The sequence below is a fragment of the Nansenia antarctica genome (assembly GCF_963989245.1).
Source record: "Nansenia antarctica genome assembly, chromosome: 2".
NCBI classification, from domain to species: Eukaryota; Metazoa; Chordata; class Actinopteri; order Argentiniformes; family Microstomatidae; genus Nansenia; species Nansenia antarctica.
The window spans coordinates 63,742,385-63,764,495 of NC_137675.1; the positions used below are offsets into that span (position 1 = coordinate 63,742,385).

Consider the following 22,111-nt stretch of genomic DNA (forward strand, 5'->3'; position numbering starts at 1 on the left):
TGTCTAATCAGCATCTGGCCATGCCACACCTGTCAGGGGGATGGATTATCTCGACAAAGGAGAAGTGCTCACTAACACAGATTTAAACAAATTTGAGAAAACAATTTGAGAGAAATAGGCCTTTTGTGTACATAGAAAAAGTCTTAGGTCTTTGATTTCAACTCGTGAAAAATTGGAGCAAAACAAAAGTGTTACGTTTTGATTTTTGTTCAGTGTAAATCAGCTACAGGTGCGTTGTCTCACATCAGATAGCAAAACTCAGTGTGCACTGGTCGAGGCTCAAAAGTGTCACATAGGAATGGCGTCACCTGTCGTAAGACTACAGGTGGTGTTTCTAGACCCATGACTGCCTCCATGTGTGGTGTGTGTAGTTGAGGTGTCTGATACCCTTCCACAGGTAGAGTGCTTGAGAATCTCCATCTTAACCTCCAGACTAAGTCCATGGTATACGAGGACCCTGCCCTGAGTGCCATCTTTCTCCTCAACAACTACAACTACATACTGAAGTCCCTGAAGAAGTACTTGCGCTTTTTCTTTTGTTTCTTGACAAACCTTGACAATAACCGTTTTCATCACAGCTATCAAAAACCAATATATCATCGAATATGACATATGCAAGATTACAGATCTGTCACGTTTATTTGGACATCTACAGTACAGTGTAGCTCAGTGTTTGAGGAGTAAGCATGTAACACATAAGTGTCAAGATAGATATCACAGGGAAATCTATCTGCAGGTCAGAACTGTTTGAACTGGTGAGAAGCAGTGGCAGTGATCCAGAAGTTATGTACGGGAAGCTGATTGGACAGCAGAGGCAGGTGTACCTGCACAGGTGAGATAGGAAGATGGGAGAAAAAGATGGTCTTAATTCCTCCCCATGAATACTGCTAAATTGTGCCCCCTTTGCTACAATTGTTAGCAAATCAAAATATGAATGTGAATCTGAACATGTTTGACTAGTCACCAGTGGAGTGAATGTGTCTGTGTGTTTTAGCTGGTTCAAGGTGACAGCAGGGCTGGACTGGCCATCTGGCATACCGGGCATTTGCCCGGTGGGCCGCGGTAGTTTTGGGCCGAGCCGACTGGCAATTTTTAAAAATAATAATAATAAATAAATAAAAAAGAAAAAAACTTTTTTTACCAGCCGGCCCGGCCGAAAGCTACCATCGAACGGCCCATAAATCGAAAGCTACCATTGGACGGCCCATAAATCAGGGCCAGCGGCCCATTGGTCAATTTTCGATACAGACACTGGGCTGGCCCAATCAACAGAGAGAAGGGGGGGGGGGTCAGGGGTCACGCACGCACGCAGCACCAGACCTCCGTCTCAGTTTCGCGGTAGTTTTGGGCAGAGCCGGCCGGCAAAATAAATATAGTTAGCCTGGATAGTTACTAGATAGATACTGAGAGAGATGGAGCGCAAAAGCACACTAAAACGGAAGGGAGGCTGGGAAAAACTTAGGGAGAAAAACAAAAAGAAACTCGAGGCAGATGCTGCCAAATGTGTAAACATTAGGGACATGTTTGCTGCACCCTCAAGTTTACCACAGCAGCAACAGCAACAGGTTGAAGAGGAGGCTGGCAGGGAGGAGCGGGAGCAGGGTACAGATACAGAGAGTTAGTTAATATCCCTTGTAAATCACAATGTTGAGTTGAGTTGCCATGAAAAGATAGACGCGACTGTTGCGTGCTTTGTTTTACTCTAAAGCGCAATGATAGGTTGATAATGGAGAAAAAAAATCTAGAACAACAAGGCTGCGTTCGTAAATTCGCTCTGGAATCTGATCACTGAGTACACTGGTCTACTTGCACTGGTACCATTGTTTACTGTATGTAGTCGTCTTTGTAGTGGTTTGGGGGAATACTACAGTTTGTCATATGACTGTACAGCACAGTATATAAGGCAAGTATTTTTGTGCTGGTGGGTGTGGTCCGACCGATTGGGGTGGGCCTGTCTGGGCCAAAAATGCCAGGGCCTAATTTTTGTCCCAGTCCAGCCCTGGGTGACAGAGTGCCTGACTGACAAGAATCTGTCCAACATTAAGAATGGTGACAAGGTGAGGTTGGATTAAGTGGCCATGAATAGTATAAGGGCCAGATTGGCAATTTAGCCAGGACACCGGCGTTAACACGCCTACTCTTGTTATAAGTGCCATGGGATCTTTTAACAACTCTGGAGTTGGGAAATCAATTTAAATTCCAAAGGATGGCAACCATTGCAAGGCAGTACCCCATTCACTTCCTTAGGGCAGTTGGGTCCAAGACCAGTCTCATGCTGTCTCATATAATGTAATGAAAATGAATATGTATAATCTGTACTGCCTTGTCTTTTTTTTTTTTTTTTATCATAAAACTCAATACACCTTACCTATTCCTACCTTACCACCCACAGTTGAAAGAAAAGGACTGTCAGATGATAAAAGACAAGTACAAGGTAAGAAGAACGCTCAAGGACCATTGTAAGATATGACACCTCTTTCATCACATCCTCTCCTGATTCTAAGGAAACTGGATTGTCATAAGCTTTGAGAACCAAAATGGTGTCCTAGGGATTGTGATGGCATTGACCCTGTGCTATCACTTTTCACCCTTGACCTTGTGTCCTCCCAGGGCTTCAATGAGGGACTGGAGGAGCTGTGTAAGGTTCAGAAAGGCTGGGCCCTCCCAGATACAGATCTGCGCACATCCATCTGTCAGGCCCAGATAGAGGATGTGTCCAAGGCCTACAGAGCCTTTCTGCAAAGGTGAGGAGCCACAGTAAGCTATACTACTAACACTAACATAAAGATGGTTGAATATACAGTACAGTAAGGATGCACCGATATCAGTAATCGTACCTGATACTTGTACTCGTAACCGATACCGTACTCGTAATCATAAAACTACTCAGATACAACTGCTCCCGATACCACTTTACGGCAACCATAACGTAACCTCTCGTAGCAGGTAGGCAGAGGAGGAGCAATGTCAGCTGTTTGGTAGGGTTGGACGGTTTCCAATTTTTTAAACCGATAAATCGTTCCCGAACAAAACAGGTTAACCAGATTCAAAATGACATTGTTGTAGGGTTAGACTGAGCCGCCAATTTCAAATGATTAAGCCCTGTCCTTTCTGCGAACCTGCAAGAACACTTTCCACGAGCAGTGCTGAAAAATGTGCTTCAAATAAATAAATACAAACAGCGCTAAAAATAACAAACATTAAGTCCAACGCGCTTCAGCCAAGTTTAAACGTGTTGGCCCCAGTTATTGTTATATGTTCATATTTTAATAAATTAATATTTACTACTGTGGTGATATCAGCAGCAGGCTACATAGAGTCATATTGCCACGATGGCATAGTGGTATTTACCGCTGCCATAGTATTTATTCGTCATTTTAAGACGGTGGTTCAAATCCCTCTTCTGACACACTTTTTACTGCATTTCGTTGTCTGAATCTAATCTAAAATCTCATCTAAAAAAGTATGTAGGCTATAAAATGATGGTGAAGGCTAATTTACAAGAACTGACACGATTACAATGATGTTTGAAGCCTTTCTGAGTAGTAAATGATGTTCTTCTAACTGGACCCTGGATTTGGCATAGATTATTTATTCCTATGATTACTGATGGATAGATGATTCACTTAGACAGATATATATATTGTAAATCGATTTGCATGAAGGTTTCGGTGAAAAAAAACATTACATTAAATCAAGTATCGAATCTGCAACCTTTGGACCTCTAGCTGGCTACCTTAACCCCTGCGCCAAACACACCACAGTGAAGATGGCAATGCAAGTTGATAGACAATACCCATTTATTTATTTTTCACACTTTTTTATTTATCTATTTATCTATCTTATCACACTTTCAAAATATCAAGTTATCTATCACACAATCAAACTATCTATCTATCGATCACACTTTCAAAATATCAAATTATCTATATATCACACAGTCAAACTATCTATCTATCTATCTCGTAAAAAGTGGGAACTAATATTTCCTAAAAGACACTTGACTGAACTGTCGTTCGGGATGTAGTTTCCGCCTGTGAGACATTTTTGACGCACATATTACCTAAACCAGCCTGTAAACCTGCTCACTACCAGGTTTACTCAGAAGGAGCAGCGAATTATTTGAGCCACATTGATGGAACCGAATGCAAGCTGAAATTAGCGCCCGGATCTGATTTAAACCTGGATCAGATTTAATTATGGTACGTGGAATAGGCCCCAGTTATGAGTGGAGCGAAGCCCCATAGGCCATACTGTGGTCAACACATTCAGATTCAGATTCAGATTCAGATAACGTTTATTGCCACTATGCATTACACATATAGGAATTTGCTTCGTCACCACAGCAAGTGCGTTAATACTTTTTTCACATGTCAAAAAACAGGACAACACAACAACAACAACACAGGACAGACAACAGTGCATTGGATAGTGCGGTATAAAGTGCAGTGCAGAGTTTTTACAGTGAGTCCAGTTCAGTCCTGGGCAGACTTGGGGGCGGGGGGGAGGGGGAAGCCAGAGTCATTTATCAGCCTGGCGGCTGAGGGGTAGAAGCTGAGCCTGTGGCGGGCCTTCAGTGCCTTAGGCAGCCGCAACCTTCTTCCAGAGGGAAGCAGGGTGAGGAGGCCGTGGCCGGGGTGGAAGGGGTCTGCCATGATCTTCCTTGCCCTCCTCAGAGCCCTGGTGTCATGCAGGGAGTTGAGGGAAGGCAAGGGACAGCCGATCACCCTCTCTGCTGAACGTAGCACCCGCTGCAACTTGGCCTTGTCCTTGGTCGTTGCAGCAGGGAACCAGGTGATGATGGAGTGGGTGAGGATGGACTCTATGATGGCCGTGTAGAACTGGACCATCATGGACCTCGGCAGCCTGAGTTTCCTCAGCTGCCGGAGGAAGAACATCCTCTTCTGGGCCTTCTTTGTGAGGGCCTCGGTGTTCTGCTCCCACTTTAGGTCCCGGGAGATGGTCATGCCTAGAAAGCGGCATGACTCCACGGAGGCCACCGGGGTACCTCCCAGCGTGATGGGAGGGGGCAGGGCTGCTTTCCTTCGGAAGTCCACCACCATCTCCACTGTTTTCAGAGCATTTAGCTCCAGATTGTTTAAACTGCACCAGCTCTGCAGCCCCTCGATCTCACCCCTGTAGGCAGATTCGTCCCCCCCGGAGATGAGGCCCACCAGGGTGGTGTCGTCTGCAAACTTCAGGAGCTTGACCGAGGGGTGGCGGGAGACACAGCTGTTGGTGTAAAGGGAGAATAGTGCTGGAGACAGGACGCAGCCCTGCGGGGAGCCCGTGCTGGTGGACCTGGAGCTGGAAATGCTCTTCCCCAGCTTCACCCGCTGAGACCTGTCAGTCAGGAAGGTCGGCATATGTCACAATACAACTGAGACTCAGTCTTAAAGGGCCCTCGCCCAATTCCCACAGTATTATAGAAACATACTGGTGAATTAATATTAGCATCTAACAGTAGCATCTGCTTCAATATAGCAATTTATGACAGTTTTGACCAAATCTGTTTTCAGAGACCCCGGTTTTTGGTTTAACCATAAAACCGTCCAACCCTACAGTTTGGAGATATTTTAGGATAAGTGATGATGACCACAAAAGTAGAGCAGACTCACTGCAAGCTATGCTCTGCTAAATTCAGTATGTGTCAGGGTTTGGTGAAGAGGTAACAAGTCGGGAATCATCTTAGTCCCGAAAATGACCAAAACCTTTTTTTCAAAACATTTTTACGATTTGTTTTTCTTTAATATTACGAAAGTTTAAGTGTTGAACAACAGTTTTACGATCACTAAATACTTAAAATGTGTCAGAGAATTCAGCTTGTTTCTGAATCAGTGTATCATCTGCCTTCCTGCTTTGTACTTCCTGCTTGTAAACAAACTTCAGTTTTAGGACTGTTTAAAAGCAACGACTGTGATCATCTAGTTATGTGTTTTTAGCATGTTTATGTTCTATTAGCATGTTGTGATGTGCTAAACATGCAGTTAGATGTTACATAGCGATGTTTTTTGTTAGCTGCTAGCTAGCTACCAACGCAATGGTAGCAAACACATCTGTTTTGATAAGAACGATTTTCTCCGGTAATTGGTTTGAAGTGTACCAACATTCAAATGGGGCCCACCCGCTGTGCCGACGGACCACGATGCCGACGGACCACGATGCCGACAGTTTATTAGCGGATTTCTGCGAGAGCTGACAAGACGGTACATGTGGGAAAACTAGGGTTAGGGTTAGGTGCTAGGGTGCTACGGTTAAGGTTAGGGTTGGGGTTAGGGTTAGGGATAGGATTAGGGTTAGGGTTAGACATGCCAGCATGTACCAAGTCGACGTAGCACCTAACCCTAACCTTAGTTTTCCCACATGTACCGTCTTCCCACATGTACCGTAACAGAGAAGGGGAGAGCATTCACATGCAGGGAGGGCTGTCAGCACAACGGTCCGTCGGCATATTGATGCGGCACCCATTCAAATAAGCATATGTTCTTCAATTATTTTCAGATTTCAATGTATGACACATCATTTTAAAGCTTACTGCACTTTCATAATCTTGGGGAATCCAACTTGGGGACCAAAACACCAGACCCTGTCACATATTTAATTTGTTACAGTCAGAAAGTGAGGAACAGGCAAAAGCTGAAGAAAAAAAAACATGTTTTCAAAGTCATTGTAGAACTGCAATGGTATTATTAAGTACTCATATTGGTACTCTGTATCGGCAAGTACCCAATGGAAATACTTGTAGCCTGCTTGGTCTGAAAAAAAGTGGTATCGGTGCATCCCTACATGTTCAGTGTGAATAGCATACAAGTGGTTCATTCAATTCCTTTATTATAATGATTTATTTCACACAGATTTGGCAATGTTGATTTCACCAAGAAACCTGAGAGGTACCACAAGTACTGTCCTGAGCAGGTGGAGGAGATGATTGAAAGACTATTTGACACTTCAGCCTGAGGTTGTGGTTCCATATACTATAGTAGGAGATACCATACTCCACCTTGAATGAGTTCTTTCTTCCCACACTGTTGAGGGATACTATAATATTATATTGTAGAGATCCCGTTTTATATATGTATTACAGTTAATTGGAGTTCTTGCTTATGTAATATTCCCCATTTCCCCTTCTTACAAGTTAGTTTCAAGTGTATTTAAATAAATCGTATCAAAGTCATTAAGAATGCATATGTTCATTTATTTCACTTCTAACCTCAAAAAGTTGCTTCTTTGCTAAGTTTGCTTGCACATTTTATTAATTACACCTGTAATAAATCACCAGAAATCCAAATTATTAATCGGACATGAAAAGTATGTGTACAAATAAATAAGAATGGCTCCGTAGATGATGATAATTATTAAGTGGATGAAAAAACAGATTTTGTCCATTTGGTTGGCAAAGTCCTGGAATCTCTCTGTCTTCTTGTCTTGGGCAGCCATGTTTTCCAGGATGTTCACCACCTTCTGCAAGCTGGCACTCTCCTCCTCTTTTGCTTTTAGTTCTATGATATTAGATTTAGATTCTAGACAAGGTGAAAGAGAAGTACAATCAATGATATGTCAGATGCTGTTTGTATATTATTAGTAAATAAGTAAAGCTTTATTTATATAGCGCCTTTCGTACATGAAATGCAACTCAAAGCACTTAACAATATTACTGTTTGACATTTGTCAGGTTGATCTCACCCACTAGATAAAACACAGCTTGATTTTAGTTTTTTTTTACGTATAACCAACATGACAAACAAAGGCTAACTTGAGATGTTGTGAACTGGGAGAATTGAATTATGTACTGTAGGTTACCTTCCTCTGTCTCTTCCTCCATGTCTTCTAGGGGTGCGATCTTGGACTTCCACCACTTGGGTCGGCTGAAAGGCAAGAGAGTGCCACTGCTTGCCAGGCGTATGAGCAGCATGGACTGCAACATACTCGCCAACAAAAGGATCATACACACGCAGAAGTGGTACCCTGTGGAGTACAACCAGAGAAGTATATGAGTGCTGCCGTATACATACAAATTGTGTGTGTGTGTGTGTGTGTGTGTGTGTTGCACATGCAGGTCACTTACTAAGGAGGGGGCTGCACTGGCTGCCCCCAGGGAGAACGCCGTTCAGGATGATGATGAACATGATGAAGGTCAGCACGAGTGTAATCTTGAAGGAGATGCGCTCACCCCCTCCCAGTGGCAGGGCAAAGCTTGCCACGTCAACCAGTAGGAACAATATACTGGGCAAGAGCAGGCTCATAATTGCAGTGAAGGATCGGAGCTCGATGGACACCTGTAGGGTCAGGTAGGCCAGAAACTATGTTTATGACTGAAACAATGGCTTCTTACAATACATCACATTGTGCCTTAGTTTGACAAGTGGTAAAATCGGTTGTGTATAAGGTATGCTCTTAAAATGTTTAAGAAATACACAGTATGCTCAGACGTCCTATAAAATCCACAAGAGTACATGCATACCCAGAGGTAGTTACGGTCAGTTGTATTTTTATTGATGGTCACATCGGTGGTAAGCCAGTCCCCACCCTCAGCGCCATTCAAATTCACGTCATTGAGCACGAGACGCACACCACATCCTGGAAAAGCAACAAGATGTTACTCAAAGATGATGATATCATATCTATAGGTTAGCATTTTTTCAAAAACAATTTTGGATTTGTTTTGTCATTTATTGAATGTAGTACTTATTGATTGGTTGTGTGTGCGGATTGGAGTTCTAAGCTTACCGTCCAGGGCCCAGGTGTTGATGGCAATAGGGCAGGAGTCAGACACGTAAGGGTATTTGAGCAGGTTGACCTCACAGCCCACAACAGTCGTCAAGATGGCAGTGTGGTATATAGTCCCGTTGCTATACACCAGTAAGTCTTTGTTGCCATCCCATACTTTTGTACTCACTCTACAGACGTGGGAGAGGGACAGACACTGTTAACACAGTCTTCACAAATGTTATGCGTCTTTTCAACCAGTTAAACACGTTAATTAAGATGATGGCAAAATTAACCATACACACTACATTAAATGTGCACCTAGAATGCTGCAATCTGCAATCTTTTCATTCTAGGGAGTACAGGAAATATAGTGATCTCAGACGATATTAATCTAATGTACCAAAGATCTTAAAGACTAAAAAGGACTCACGCATTAGACACAAGAACTTTTGGAGTCCAGATATCATCCACAGGCAGGATCACCTTACTATTATTGTAGACTGATGTGTTCCAAGCCAAGTCAGGGTCTGACCATGTCTGTGGTTTGGAATCAGAAGTATAACATTTTTTTTATTGAGAAATGCCTGGTTCAGTTTAACGTTTCCTTCAAGGTTATAGGACTAGTAAACTCACCATTTCGATTTTCAGATAACTAATAAATTGTTGTTGTTTAGTGTCCTGTTAAGAAGAAAATAATAAATCATAAGATGTCCTGATGATAACATAATATAAAATCGAATACTGTAGTGGCCTTAATCAAAGGAACAGAAAAAATACTCACCACAGACAGAGTTTCGTAGGTAATCATTGGCACTCTAACCGTAAGGGTACAACCTGGAGACTGCGGCTGACTGGTGCAGTTCTTGTCAATCAGCATTTGGGCCAGACATCGACGGCTCGTGCAGGATGTATGGGTGCCGTCAGGTCCGCACACTGGGTACACAGACAGGCATTTACCGCTAAGTCAGTTGCTCATCATCTGTGAGGAGTGATAATGCCCTCTAAAGCTAAAGAATATTGCACAGCTTTGAGAAATTCTAATAATGATGTTTAACATGCCATATTTCTTTTGTATGACAAATGTAACCTGACTGCTCATTGTTGTTGTGGCTTCACCTAGTGTTAAGGAAAACAGTGTTCCACAAAACCTATTGCTGAAATATAGTCTTACCAGTGAGTAAGACCAGGGACCAGAGACATTTCAAAATGTGGTGGTTGAAGGATCTCATCCCTGCACGTTCTCCTGTCACTCAGAGTAGCATGTCAGATAGAGGCATGACAGCAAAAACGGAACAATTGGTTTAATTAAAAAAAGTAATGGTTATCAGAAGGAATAGTACCCTACCTTTAGCTGCTCAGAGATCCTTGCTTACCCTTCTGCTCTCCTCTTCAACTGCTGGGCACACCTGAGGTGACTCTTATAAAGGCCCCTGTTAGACTAGTGGTCACGCAAACACAGTAAAACTGGCTATGAGTGAATCATCCTTACTGCATGTGGTTGACTATAATCCTTAAGTAATTACTTTAAACATGTCCTGGGATGGATTTCATGTTTTTGTGTAAACAACCACTCCACCTGCCTTTTGTCCTTATAGTGGGCTATGCTTAACTGCATCTCTAGAGGGACATAGCCTACCATACAGGGGAGCGTGCCTGACGTAACAAAGAATGGGTAATTAGTTTATTTATTTGAACTGGTTGTCTACATTCATAGGCACAAAACAATTATTTTGGGGTCCAGTCTGGTAACTGCTACCTTCCAATGATTGAAAAGACTAATGCTCCATAAAGGACCTTGTTTTGACAGCTGGTTGTGGAGTGAATGATTCGTCATCTGAGCCTACCCTCAGTTTAAGTAAAGTGCAGGTGCTGTAGGTCTTATGTAATGATTAATTGTCTGTTATACTGTTTATATTAAGTGATTGATTGATTCACAATTAATTCAGCGTTGCCAATGCAACGATCAACCAGTGTCATATTGATGATATACAGTCGGGAAAAAGATAGGACACCCCATGAAAACCTTTCAAATAATACGTTCTTTTGAACATATTAAACATCGACAATTTGATTTTCATTTTAACAATATTGAGAGATGGTTGTAATGTAATTAATAGAAATGCAATTTTCATGTGAGGAAAAAGTTAACATACACATGTATTACTTCTTAAAATGCCTAAAGTTAGAATCAAGTGCACCACACCAGGTGCAAATGATTAGTACATTGTTAGGGGGTGTTCACACTTGACTTCTTTTTTTAGAAAAAAGCGCGGCCTTCAGCGCCTTTTTACATACAACCCTATGGGAAAAGGAAAAAACGGCCGCCTTTTAAAAAACGTGAGAAAAGCGCAGCTGCCGCCGCCTTTTTCAGTTGAATTTATTTAACTTTTCAGAAAGGCGCTGTGTGTCGTCAAGCTTTCAACCAGGTATCTGATTCTGATCACCTGTAGTCACTTACTTAATCATAGGAACTAGTTAACCCAATTCTTGTTGCACTGAAGCAGGTGGTTGATTGACTGTGTCCCCTTGTCTAAATGTAAGGGGTATCCTATGGTTGTCTAGTGGTGATGTTAGGACTGACTGTGTGTACCCTTGTCTAAATGTAAGGGGTCTCCTATGGTTGTCTAGTGGGGATGTTAGGACTGACTGTGTGTACCCTTGTCTAAATGTAAGGGGTCTCCTATGGTTGTCTAGTGGTGATGTTAGGATTGACTGTGTGTACCCTTGTCTAAACGTAAGGGGTATCCTATGGTTGTCTAGTGGTGATGTTAGGACTGACTGTGTGTACCCTTGTCTAAATGTAAGAGGTATCCTATGGTTGTCTAGTGGTGATGTTAGGATTGACTGTGTCTACCCTTGTCTAAATGTAAGGGGTATGGTTTGTGGACGGTGGGGGGGGGGGGGGGGGGAGGAGGAGGACGGCCCGGGGGCGTGCGGGGGATATCCCTTATTTTCCCTTATTTTTGGGAAAATATCCCTTATTTTCAAATCCCAATGTTGACAGGTATGCAGAGAACATCTAGATAAACACCAGGACTTCTGGAACAGTGTGCTTTGGACAGATGAATCGAAAGTTGAATTATTTGGGCACAGTACAGGAGACATGTTTGGCGCAAACTAAAGACAGCATTTGAACACAATAACCTCATACCAACTGTGAAGCATGGGGGTGGAAATGTCATGCAGCAGGGCCTGGCCAGCTCACCATCATAGAATCCACTATGGGTGCTTGAGGAAAATGTGAGACCAGCTGTCCAAAAATTTAAGCTGAAGCAGATGTAGACCATGCAACATGACAGTGACCCAAAACATTCCAGTAAATCCACCAAGGTATGGCTCAAAAGAAAGAAATGGAGAGTTCTGGAATGGCCAAAGTCAAAGCCCGGATCTTGATCCTATTGAGATGCTGTGGGGTGATTTGAAATGGGCTGTGCATACAAGACACCGCTTAAACATCACACAGCTGAAAGAATTCTGCATGGAGGAGTGGGAAGAGTTTTCTCCCAGTCGATGTCTGAGACTGGTAGACAGTTATAGATTATTTCAGCCAAAGGGGGCAATACAGGTTAGGGCATAGGGTGTCCTGACTTTTTTCCTCAGTAGGAATGGGCATCTTTTTTTTTTTTTTTTTTTTATTACATCACATTTATCTATATCTTTATATTTCTTAAATATGAACTAAATATTTCATGGCATGTCCTAATTCTTTCACATGAATGTATTGTAGCATCATCCATCAAGCATTATATTATTCCTGTCACCACACCTATGGTATTGTATCATTGAAGTGTTGCTGGGCTGAATGCTTTGTAAGACATTGTTATTGGTGAAAACCAAGGCCTCATGAAGGACAATTAGCTCTCTTTTTTTTCTTTTTCTTTTTTTCTCATGAGATCATGATCCAGACAGCTGTAGCACACATGTTTTGTTGACACTTTTTCAGAGGTGGCTAAAACCAGCATGAAACTATCCTCACTCTACCTTTGACTTGATATTTCATTCTTAATTTATTCTGTTTATTTTAGCTATTAATGTATATATATATATATATATATATGTTACGGTACATGTGGGATAACGGTACATGTGGGAAAACTACGGTTCGGGTTAGGTGCTAGGGTGCTACGGTTAAGGTTAGGGGTAGGGTTAGGGTTAGGATTAGGGCCAGCATGTACCAAATCGATGTAGCACCTAACCCTAACCCTAGTTTTCCCACATGTACCGTAACATATATTACACATTATCCTCTGTATAAATTAACAAAACTAAAACAAACATTTAATTCACTCATCATCAACATTGTTTGTAGAAAAAATAAATTAGTTCATAAATGACATTACAATGTGGACATTCATTTTCTCTCCAGTAAGGGGAAGTGTTGCACAACCAAATCTGCAAGCAGTGGTCAGAGGTATGAAAGGAAATGTAGGCATACATTTTCAAACATATTATCCTATCTCTGTTAAATATGATTATTGTACGACAAACTGATTACACTAGTGCTTAAACAATGGGCTGTTTTTGTTTTTGATGTAATTTCTTGCTCCAGAACACATGCATGAATTGGCAAATTACTAGATGGATTGTAAGTGAAATGTTATGAGCAGGAATTATAGTTCATTTGGAGTCAATTTGGGATCAATACAACAAGGTAAAAGAACCAGTGATTCCCCTGAGCATTTGGTAAATGGACTGCACTTATATAGTGCCTTTATCCAAAGCGCTTTACAACGGACTCTCATTCACCCATTCACACACACATTCACACACCAATGGCGGCAAGCTATACCATGCAAGGCGCCGGCCCGCTCACTGGGAGCAATTTGGGGTTCAGTGTCTTGCCCAAGGACACTTCGACATGTGGCCAGCCGGGGCTCTATCCACCGATCTGCCAACCTTGCGACCATTAGACAGCGGCTCTACCTCCTGCGCCACAGCCGCCCCTGCATTTACAATTGCATAAGAAGCTGACCTTGAATAGCTGCTCTCTTTTACTGACCATGAACTACATTCCACATTTGCCATTACCGTTGTCTGATTTCCATATGACCTGACCTGAATCAGTCATAGACGCCTATGACGCCTAGTACACTGCCATTTACAGACCGGCCCAGAATCTCCTTTTGAAGTCTGTTACCTTTTTATCATCCCTATTTCATGCTTCTATTTGCTTGTTAAACTTGATCATTTGGGCTGTAAAGAACAGTTGTACAGAATGCTATATCGATATCATTTTGGTTTTTAAAAGATTGAACAAGGCAGTGCAATGTTTTCCAGGAAGGTTTCGTTCCCCAAAGCCAGATCAATTAATTTGCCATGTACACTAATTGGAGAGGAAATGGAAATCAATCAAAAACAAAGACAGGGTATTTTACTCTGAAACGTTGCAGATGTGCTAGCTGATGACTGTTGTCTCATTGATAAGCACAGTCATCTCCTAGTCCTTAAATTGGAAATGCTAATATTCTGGAAAAGCTTGACGTTCATGAAGTGAAATGTAGTATTGCTACATTGTCAGATTGGATCACTCTGGGGAGGAGCATACCCTTGTGAACGAAGCACTTATGATGCATTTTAGGTAGCGCAAGAGGAAGCATGCACTGGTTACATTATCTCCCATCTGTGTTGATCAGATTTCACAGATCAATAACAAACACTCAGATTATCAAATGCATTAGACTGCACTTTATGTGATCACCACACTGCATCTGGAATGATTTTTCATTTAGCTTAACGGAGCATGTAACAGGTGTGCATATTATTCCGATTTCATCATTTACATAATGGTGACCTCTGCTGTGACCTCCCCACCCCCTTTGACCTTTATCAGAGCGTGGGACCATAAAGCCCCCCGGACCACAGCCTGTCCTACTACCATGCCTACGCTGCACCCTGCCACCCTTACTGTAGGCTCTCACTCACTGCTCCCACACTATTTATCCTGACATTTACTTCATACACCACTGCAGTGGACCATGTATTTCCTCTGCTGGGGTCAGCTAATACTCAGGGCACACCCTTTACTGAATGAAAGTGTAATGTGTGTTCATAAGTGGAGTCATTTACAGTTTGACGGAACAAGTCAAGAGATCTTAGTCTTGGTGTGATGAGTGACCTTTTGGTGTTCATTTCCACATTTAGATGAGAAGATTTCACCAAGATTTTCACCACTGTGCAACAGCTTGGCTTTTATGTCCATTAATAGCAACACTCAATAAATAAATGGACATTAGAGTAGGTTTGGGAGTCAAAGGAGAGAGGCCTGATTTCAATGGCTTGTCTGCTACGTTGACTTTCTCAGCCCAGAGGGTGATCTTTACAATGGCTACCAACTGAAGAGGTCCTAAGAGGTCAGATAGAGATTCATATTGAATAGATGACATGGGGACTGTAAGGCATTGAGTGTCTTGGAAATAATACTGTAATACAGTATGCAGCCAGCAGAAAGCACTCGCTGTAGTTTCAGTTTGCAGACATGCTATGTCTCAGATAAGAAACGGCAAAGACAAATTATGTCTATTTGAACCTATTTTTTGTCATTACAGATGTCTGGATGTTATTGTTTATTCCATTCCATTCCACTTTGCTCTACAGTAATAGTCAACTCCCTTCTCAAATCATGATGTCACATGACATATTTGATAGCGCTTCTGCTGTTTCCTGTATATCAGCATTGTGAAAGAACAGTTCACAGGTGCATTTGTACAGTATGTACTGCAGTAAACCTGGTTGAATCTGCCCTACTTAATGTTACTTTGTTCTTGCCCCATCATTCTGCTACTGTTTCCTGTTAATGCCAGTCAGTGATGTATTTTTCCTTCTAGCTTATCACTCAGGACAATTATTGCAGGGGATTCTACATCTTTGTTATCTTGTTATCTCTTCCAACAACACCCTGGAAAACCAGTACATTTCACAAAGTGCCTGTTTGAAAAGGGAGTGCTACAATCTATTTTTGGAAACACTTCATGACCAGGATGAAGTTGTTTTGTCGTAATGAATCCAATAAAAGTGTGAAATGTCAGTGCTTCTCTGCAGGGCTATTGTGATCTCTCTTCCCTTATCTAAGTTTGTTTATTAGGGCCAAATTGAGGACACTTTGGACAAAAGAGATCCTGGTGCTAATGACAAAGCTCACAGTCTCTCGATTTGATGGGACAAAGGTTAACTTTCTTATGAATGAATTACGGAAATGTATATGAAAGATTTCTCTGACAGCCCAAGCAAGGAGAATACCCATGCATTAAGGAGCCCCCAAAAGGACACAACTTTACATCTCAAATATGTTTTATACTAAGTATGGACATTATATGGAACACCAACACAAGTCACACGAGTAGTCCATGGCACTTTATTTGTCTGGGAACCTTTTGGCGGGGAATGTTTTTAATATTACACCGGCCATAAATTCTTCTAGATAGTCACAATAGATTTCTCAAGGGGGACATGATTGGTGCAATATCAGACTGAAATGGGACTTTGCCTCAGGGCCAGACCTGCCCCCAACAGGGTCAGACTCACCTGTATTTGGGTTATAAATGAGAATCTGGCTGTAACAACACTAACGCGTGGCAGACCTGGTATGTGTTTTGTACCTCAGTGTGCAGTGTCCATACTATCTACTTCTGAAGTAAGTGACCTATGGAAATATTAGCCTACTTCATTCAATATAATTGAGACATTTATGGTAGTATCCACTGTTGAGGGATTGGGTTTGGCTCATTTATTGATAATTTATTGTTTATTCATTGTGTATATGTTTGGTAAACTGTGTTGACATCTGGAGTGCTGGGCAAATTGGGTTGATATTGTCTTTGTGTAGTTTGTTTCTCCTGCACATCATATTACTGTTTAGTGAGTGCTGGTTAAGTATTCTCCACACCTTAGCGGATAATCTTAACAAAGGCTCTCTTCATATTCTATTCCTTATCTCATACTTAAAAAATAAAAATAAAAGAACTATGAATGTTGCACACTTGATAGTTAATCCGAAAATCTTTCCACAAGTGTTATTTCGTGTTAATGGATACATAGTTGCAAAACAGGAGGTGTCTGTGCCTTTTGATGTTAATATCAACCAGAGATAAGCATAGACTACGGGACATGTTTCTCGCTGACTCAATAAAGCAATAAAGGCATGAGATCGATTGCTGTTCTCTTTTTTGAAGGTACAGTAATAATCTTTTAAGTGACTAGCCAATTGTGGTTGGATAAGTGAAGAACATGATACCATAGTCAGAACTATTTGGATATCAACACAAATCTTTATTAGTTAGAGGTCACTTTGTTGTTTTGTAGATACTGTATGCACTTTGATTAGAGCTAAACAATACAGGAATGTCATTAAATATAATCATAATCGTTTTAAGTAAGTTATTAAGTACCTTACTGAAGAACTTGGTTAAAGATTGCAGGAAACATTTTGAGGAGAACACTATTAGAGGTGGTTACAGGATAATAATTTACCATAATAAGACATAAGAGTTTAAACTGTGCAGAGGTCAGGGTTGAACTTAATTACCCGATAAAATCATTCTCAGGAGCCAGCATGGAGTGGCAGCATAATCTGACAGTCTTTGTATTTAATGAAGTTGTTTATGAAGGATCACCTTTAATTGTGAAATCATTAATAATAATAATAATAATAATCATAATAAAACCGCTACCCTGTCATTGTTTCAGATCAAGCATGGAGAGAAATATGACTATTGAGATTTTGATTATTATTATTATTATATTATTATTATTATATTATTATTATCATTATTACATTATCATAATATCATTATTATTATATTATCATTATGCACAACATGAAATGTATATTATGAGAACTTTCTCTTGTGAACTTATTAGTTCAGTGCATCATACACTCTTATTTATTTCTTTGGTATTTTATGGAAGTGCACATGATAGCCTGTTGGCCGTTGTTCTGGGTTACACCAGGGATAACAAACGTGGTCCACTACTCAGAGATAAGCCAGCCTGATTAAAATGAAGTTCCTTCTTGGCAGGAAATAGATTTCGCAGGCCAAAATCCGTTAATCTTTTTAGATGTGCTCTTCTGGTGATGCCAAATATAGATCAATGGGTGAATAGATCAATACTTTGACAAGGTGAGGAATGGAGGGCTATTTCCTTGAACACTCACATTAATCTACTATGTAAAATGTCATCAGGATGAGGAGTGGCATCTTCTGATCCAGAATATCTTTAATGAGATACCTCCTTCATGTTTTTGAAGGGGGTTATTTAATCAGGTAACGTAGACTTTACAAGAGTTGCAATGAACATACCTTGAAGGACGGCATCTAAAAATCTATATGCATGTCTGTATCTCATTAACCATTGACACAGCTTTTCACAGTGTTTCCATCTAAAGCTTTAGCTGAGAAGTTGCGTATTAAAATTGACATAGTATGTGGTTGTGGTTTGACAGTCCTGCCAAATGAATAATGGTTTGAATTTCCCAAAAGTCATAATTGTTTCCGCAGAAAGTCATGGTTTACAGTAATCCTGAGATGAGTTGAGGCTGCACATTATACATCAACATCTTAACAACTCTCATTCCGGGTGTTATGCTGTTCATGATTACATTAACATGATGGGTTGAAAACTGCAGTTTTCATAATTAATTAATTAATTAGCATGTAACTTCAATAGTCATCAATATTCTGACAGGTCTTACCGTGAATGTTTATCAGCAGGCTTCGATCTAGTAATAGCAGTTCTGGTAAATAATCAGCCAAGGAGACTCATGCCACTGAAGTACCGTTTGCAGCCAATCTGTGGCAGCCAACCTGCCATTGGCTTAGTCATTCAGGTGTTGTTGGCCCAAGGCAAAGTGTGACCTAGCCTATTTACTCAAACATGCAGGTTTCATTTCAGCAAACATTCAGAGAGCTATTTACATTTTACTGGCATGTAATGGAAGTGTCAATGTCTCCCTCCCCATGTACTTTATCCACAGTATGTTATCTATTGCATGTTTGTTATTTGACATTCCTATCTACTTTTCTACTTACATTCATATTTTTTATAGGAGGAAGAAAGGCAACCCTCGTCAAAATGGGCTCAGAGAGGGAGCAGAGTACTATGCTTGATACCCACTACACCACTGTACACACAGTGGGCAGAGAGCATGGCAAGAGAGAGAAGATGCCACGCTACATGCAGAAAGATGGCAAGTGTCCCGTGGTCTTCCAGCAGTCCCCGGGGGAGTGGACGATCTACCTGACGGACATCTTCACCACGCTGGTGGAGATCCGCTGGAGGGTCATGTTCCTCATTTTCTCCCTCTCCTACATCCTCTCCTGGCTCTTCTTTGGCCTTGTGTACTGGCTGATTGCCTATGTGCACAAAGACATTGAGAACCCTGAGAATGCACCTTGTGTGGAAAACGTGCGGAGTTTCACGGCAGCCTTCCTGTTCTCGATGGAGACCCAGGCGACCATTGGCTATGGTTTCAGAGGGATGACTGAGAACTGCATGGTGGCCATCATTGTGGTGGTGATCCAGGATGTGCTTAGCTGCCTCATTGACACAATTGTCATTGGCATCGCTGTGTCCAAAATGGCCTCCGCCCGCAAGAGGGCGCAGACAGTGGGTTTCAGCAGTTGTGCTGTCGTCAACCAAAGAGATGGTGCTCTGTGTCTGTGTTGGCGCTTGGGAGACTTCAGAGGAAACCACATCCTGGAGGGTACTGCCATGGCCCTGCTTGTCCGCCATGTGAAGCACCCCTCAGGCATGATCTCGATGTCCTTTCAGGACCTGGACATCCAGGACAAGGACATCATCCTAGCCACCCCTGTAACCATCATCCACAAGCTGGACTCTGGGAGCCCTCTGTACAGCCTGGGTCCCGAAGGCCTGAGGGAAGAGGAATTTGAACTGGTGGTGTCCTTCACTTATACAGGCGACTCCACAGGAATCCTGCACCAGACGCGCAACTCCTACACGTCGGCAGACATCCGCTGGGGCCAGCGCTTCCAGGACATGTTAAGGGTGGGGAAGAGTTGCTACAAGGCGGACTACTCCCTGTTCCACCAGACCACCTGGGTAGAGGTGCCCATGGTCAGCGCACAGGAGTGTGGCAGGATGGGACGCCCAGCAGAGATTGGCCAATCCCAGCATGCCTTTTTACGATCCATCAGGAAACCCTCTAGGAATGGTTTGACCAAGGCTGATGTCAATGAGGAGGTTCTTCAAGAGGCCTGGCTCTGACACTGCTTGGACACTGCTTGGACACTTTGCTTGATAGCAAAGAGTGATACTGTAAAATTCTGTACATAAAAAACTGAGAAATGCAATAATGTATCATACAGCAAAAGCAACTTGTTGTTCTCTTGTATATATCAAAACTATATATTTATTTAGACTGGATAACAATTAGAGAGATGTCATACTTTGTTTTGTATGATTTTGCACAATGATAATAATACTTGTATTTCTTATTTTCTGTCGGTTATATGAATGAAAATCTACTTAATAGGCTACTCCTTGTCATGATGGACAGATTGTTTTTATTTGTTTTACTTTTTTAAATGGTTTTTAACATTATATTAAATAAAAACAATATGTTGGTGTTTTACAATCATAAGAGGTACTGTACATAAGATGGAGGTCATTGTGCTTGCCCTGAAATAGTAAATAATAGTAAATGTATTTATAGCAACAACAACAACAAAACGTTTGCAACTGTATGTAGCCTATGCATATTAACAGTGAATGTGTTCACGTTCACCTCAACTAATTAAATCGACCTGCTATGCATTGTAAACTGGAGTCTACATCGTGGCGTAATAGCCTACTGGTAGCTCTAGATCACCACCTTGTGTTCAACGACACTATGCGCTTGCACCTGTTCATCTGTGTATCATTCTGTGATACCAATCCCAGATATTGACTTGAAACACATTGCAGGGATAGTGACAACTTAATTTCCTCATCTTGAAATCAGAGCTATAAGCATCAGGCATGTAAATGAACGAGAGTCAGAATTCTTCGGAAAGCAATGCTTTCTTCAACTGTGATACTCCACTCAAAAATGGACTCTGATATTTTAAATTGATTACATTATTATTAATAGCATTATTGTTATTATTTGCATACGTAGTCAATTATAGATAGTTAGGCAGTTTGCGGTAGTACAGCACTAACCATGATGGTCTTAGCTGAACGGAGGGGCATGGGTTTTCCTCATCACTTCTGACGCTCCAAACAAGCGCTGTAGCTTCCTATTGGTTCACTATTGGGATAGGGCGGAGATAGGCACATGTGTTTTTAAAGTACATCCATGCAAAGCAAAGTATCGTCTTCAGTTTTTGCTGAAGAGGGTTATGGCAGAAATTGAAATGTCTTACACAAAATGTAATACATTTGGAACAACAAATGAAATAGTCGGAATTCAAATGTGGGATATTATCGCGAAACACGACCTGGTGTCCTGGGATGTAATAGACTAGATAACGGCAGATTTGCTCTGAAAGGATCAACAGGTAAGCTGCAGTTTCGTTATCAAAAAGGTGAACACTGTAGGGGTTGTAACCGATGACAAGCAGTCACATAGGTATGTCGCCACATTGTTGCAGATGCCTATGATGCTTTTCCTAGGAATGCAATTTCTGCCTTTGAATAACAACAATATCGAAGATCAGTATTATGGAACCTTTCATACTTTCTTCCTGTAATGCACCTGTTCGGTCACCCTGCACGACAGTTGGATTAAGCGACCATAACATCGAACTTGGTGCTCAATATTCAATTCTTTGTTCGAGAAGAAAACCAATAATTATAAGCTTTTATGGTCATTGTTATGAGTTTAACTTCATACCAGTATTTATCAACCATATACAAGTACTGGATATGCGATTCTGTTTATATTCATATTTTATATAAATTACACATCATTGATCATGTTCAGTCAGAGGAATATATTTCTCTGAATAATCATTCAGCTTTTTTGTTTTGTTTTATTATTAGTGTAAAGCCATCTGTATGCAATATTTTCAGTGACATGTTATAGCAACGGATGGGTTTGCTGAATACTGGCTAGAAATTATTGATCTGTGCAAAATAAAATAGAGCATGTTTATGTAACTAGTTTCCATCTGCCTCAGCTGTCTGGCCTAATTGCACACAAGCAAAACAAACAATCGCAGGTTGTGCAGCTAAGTCCTGTCCTATCACAGTGTAGACAAAGCAGATAACCTAAAATAATAAATCAGATAAGAGTTGGTGTGAATCAGACTAATGAATGGTCAGTTAAAAAACAGTGAGTCTGGGCCATCCTATTTACTGTATTCCCATCTCTTTGCTCTCATAGAGCCTTTAGTCTGTTTATCAGTTTGCTAAGTGTATCTTGCATTGGTGTATCCTCTCATCATTTAATTTTATAATTTTG

At 41.3% G+C, this 22,111-nt stretch overlaps 1 protein-coding gene across 1 annotated transcript; it reads left to right on the top strand.

The window, feature by feature from the left end:
* Positions 1-18,777: 18,777 nt before the first annotated feature.
* On the top strand, positions 18,778-19,932 carry LOC308150424 (inward rectifier potassium channel 16-like; the record flags this gene model as incomplete). Its single annotated transcript, XM_080523258.1, has 1 exon — positions 18,778-19,932. One exon carries the CDS (start codon positions 18,778-18,780, stop codon positions 19,930-19,932), a length of 1,155 nt encoding a protein of 384 aa, XP_080379384.1.
* Positions 19,933-22,111: the final 2,179 nt, after the last annotated feature.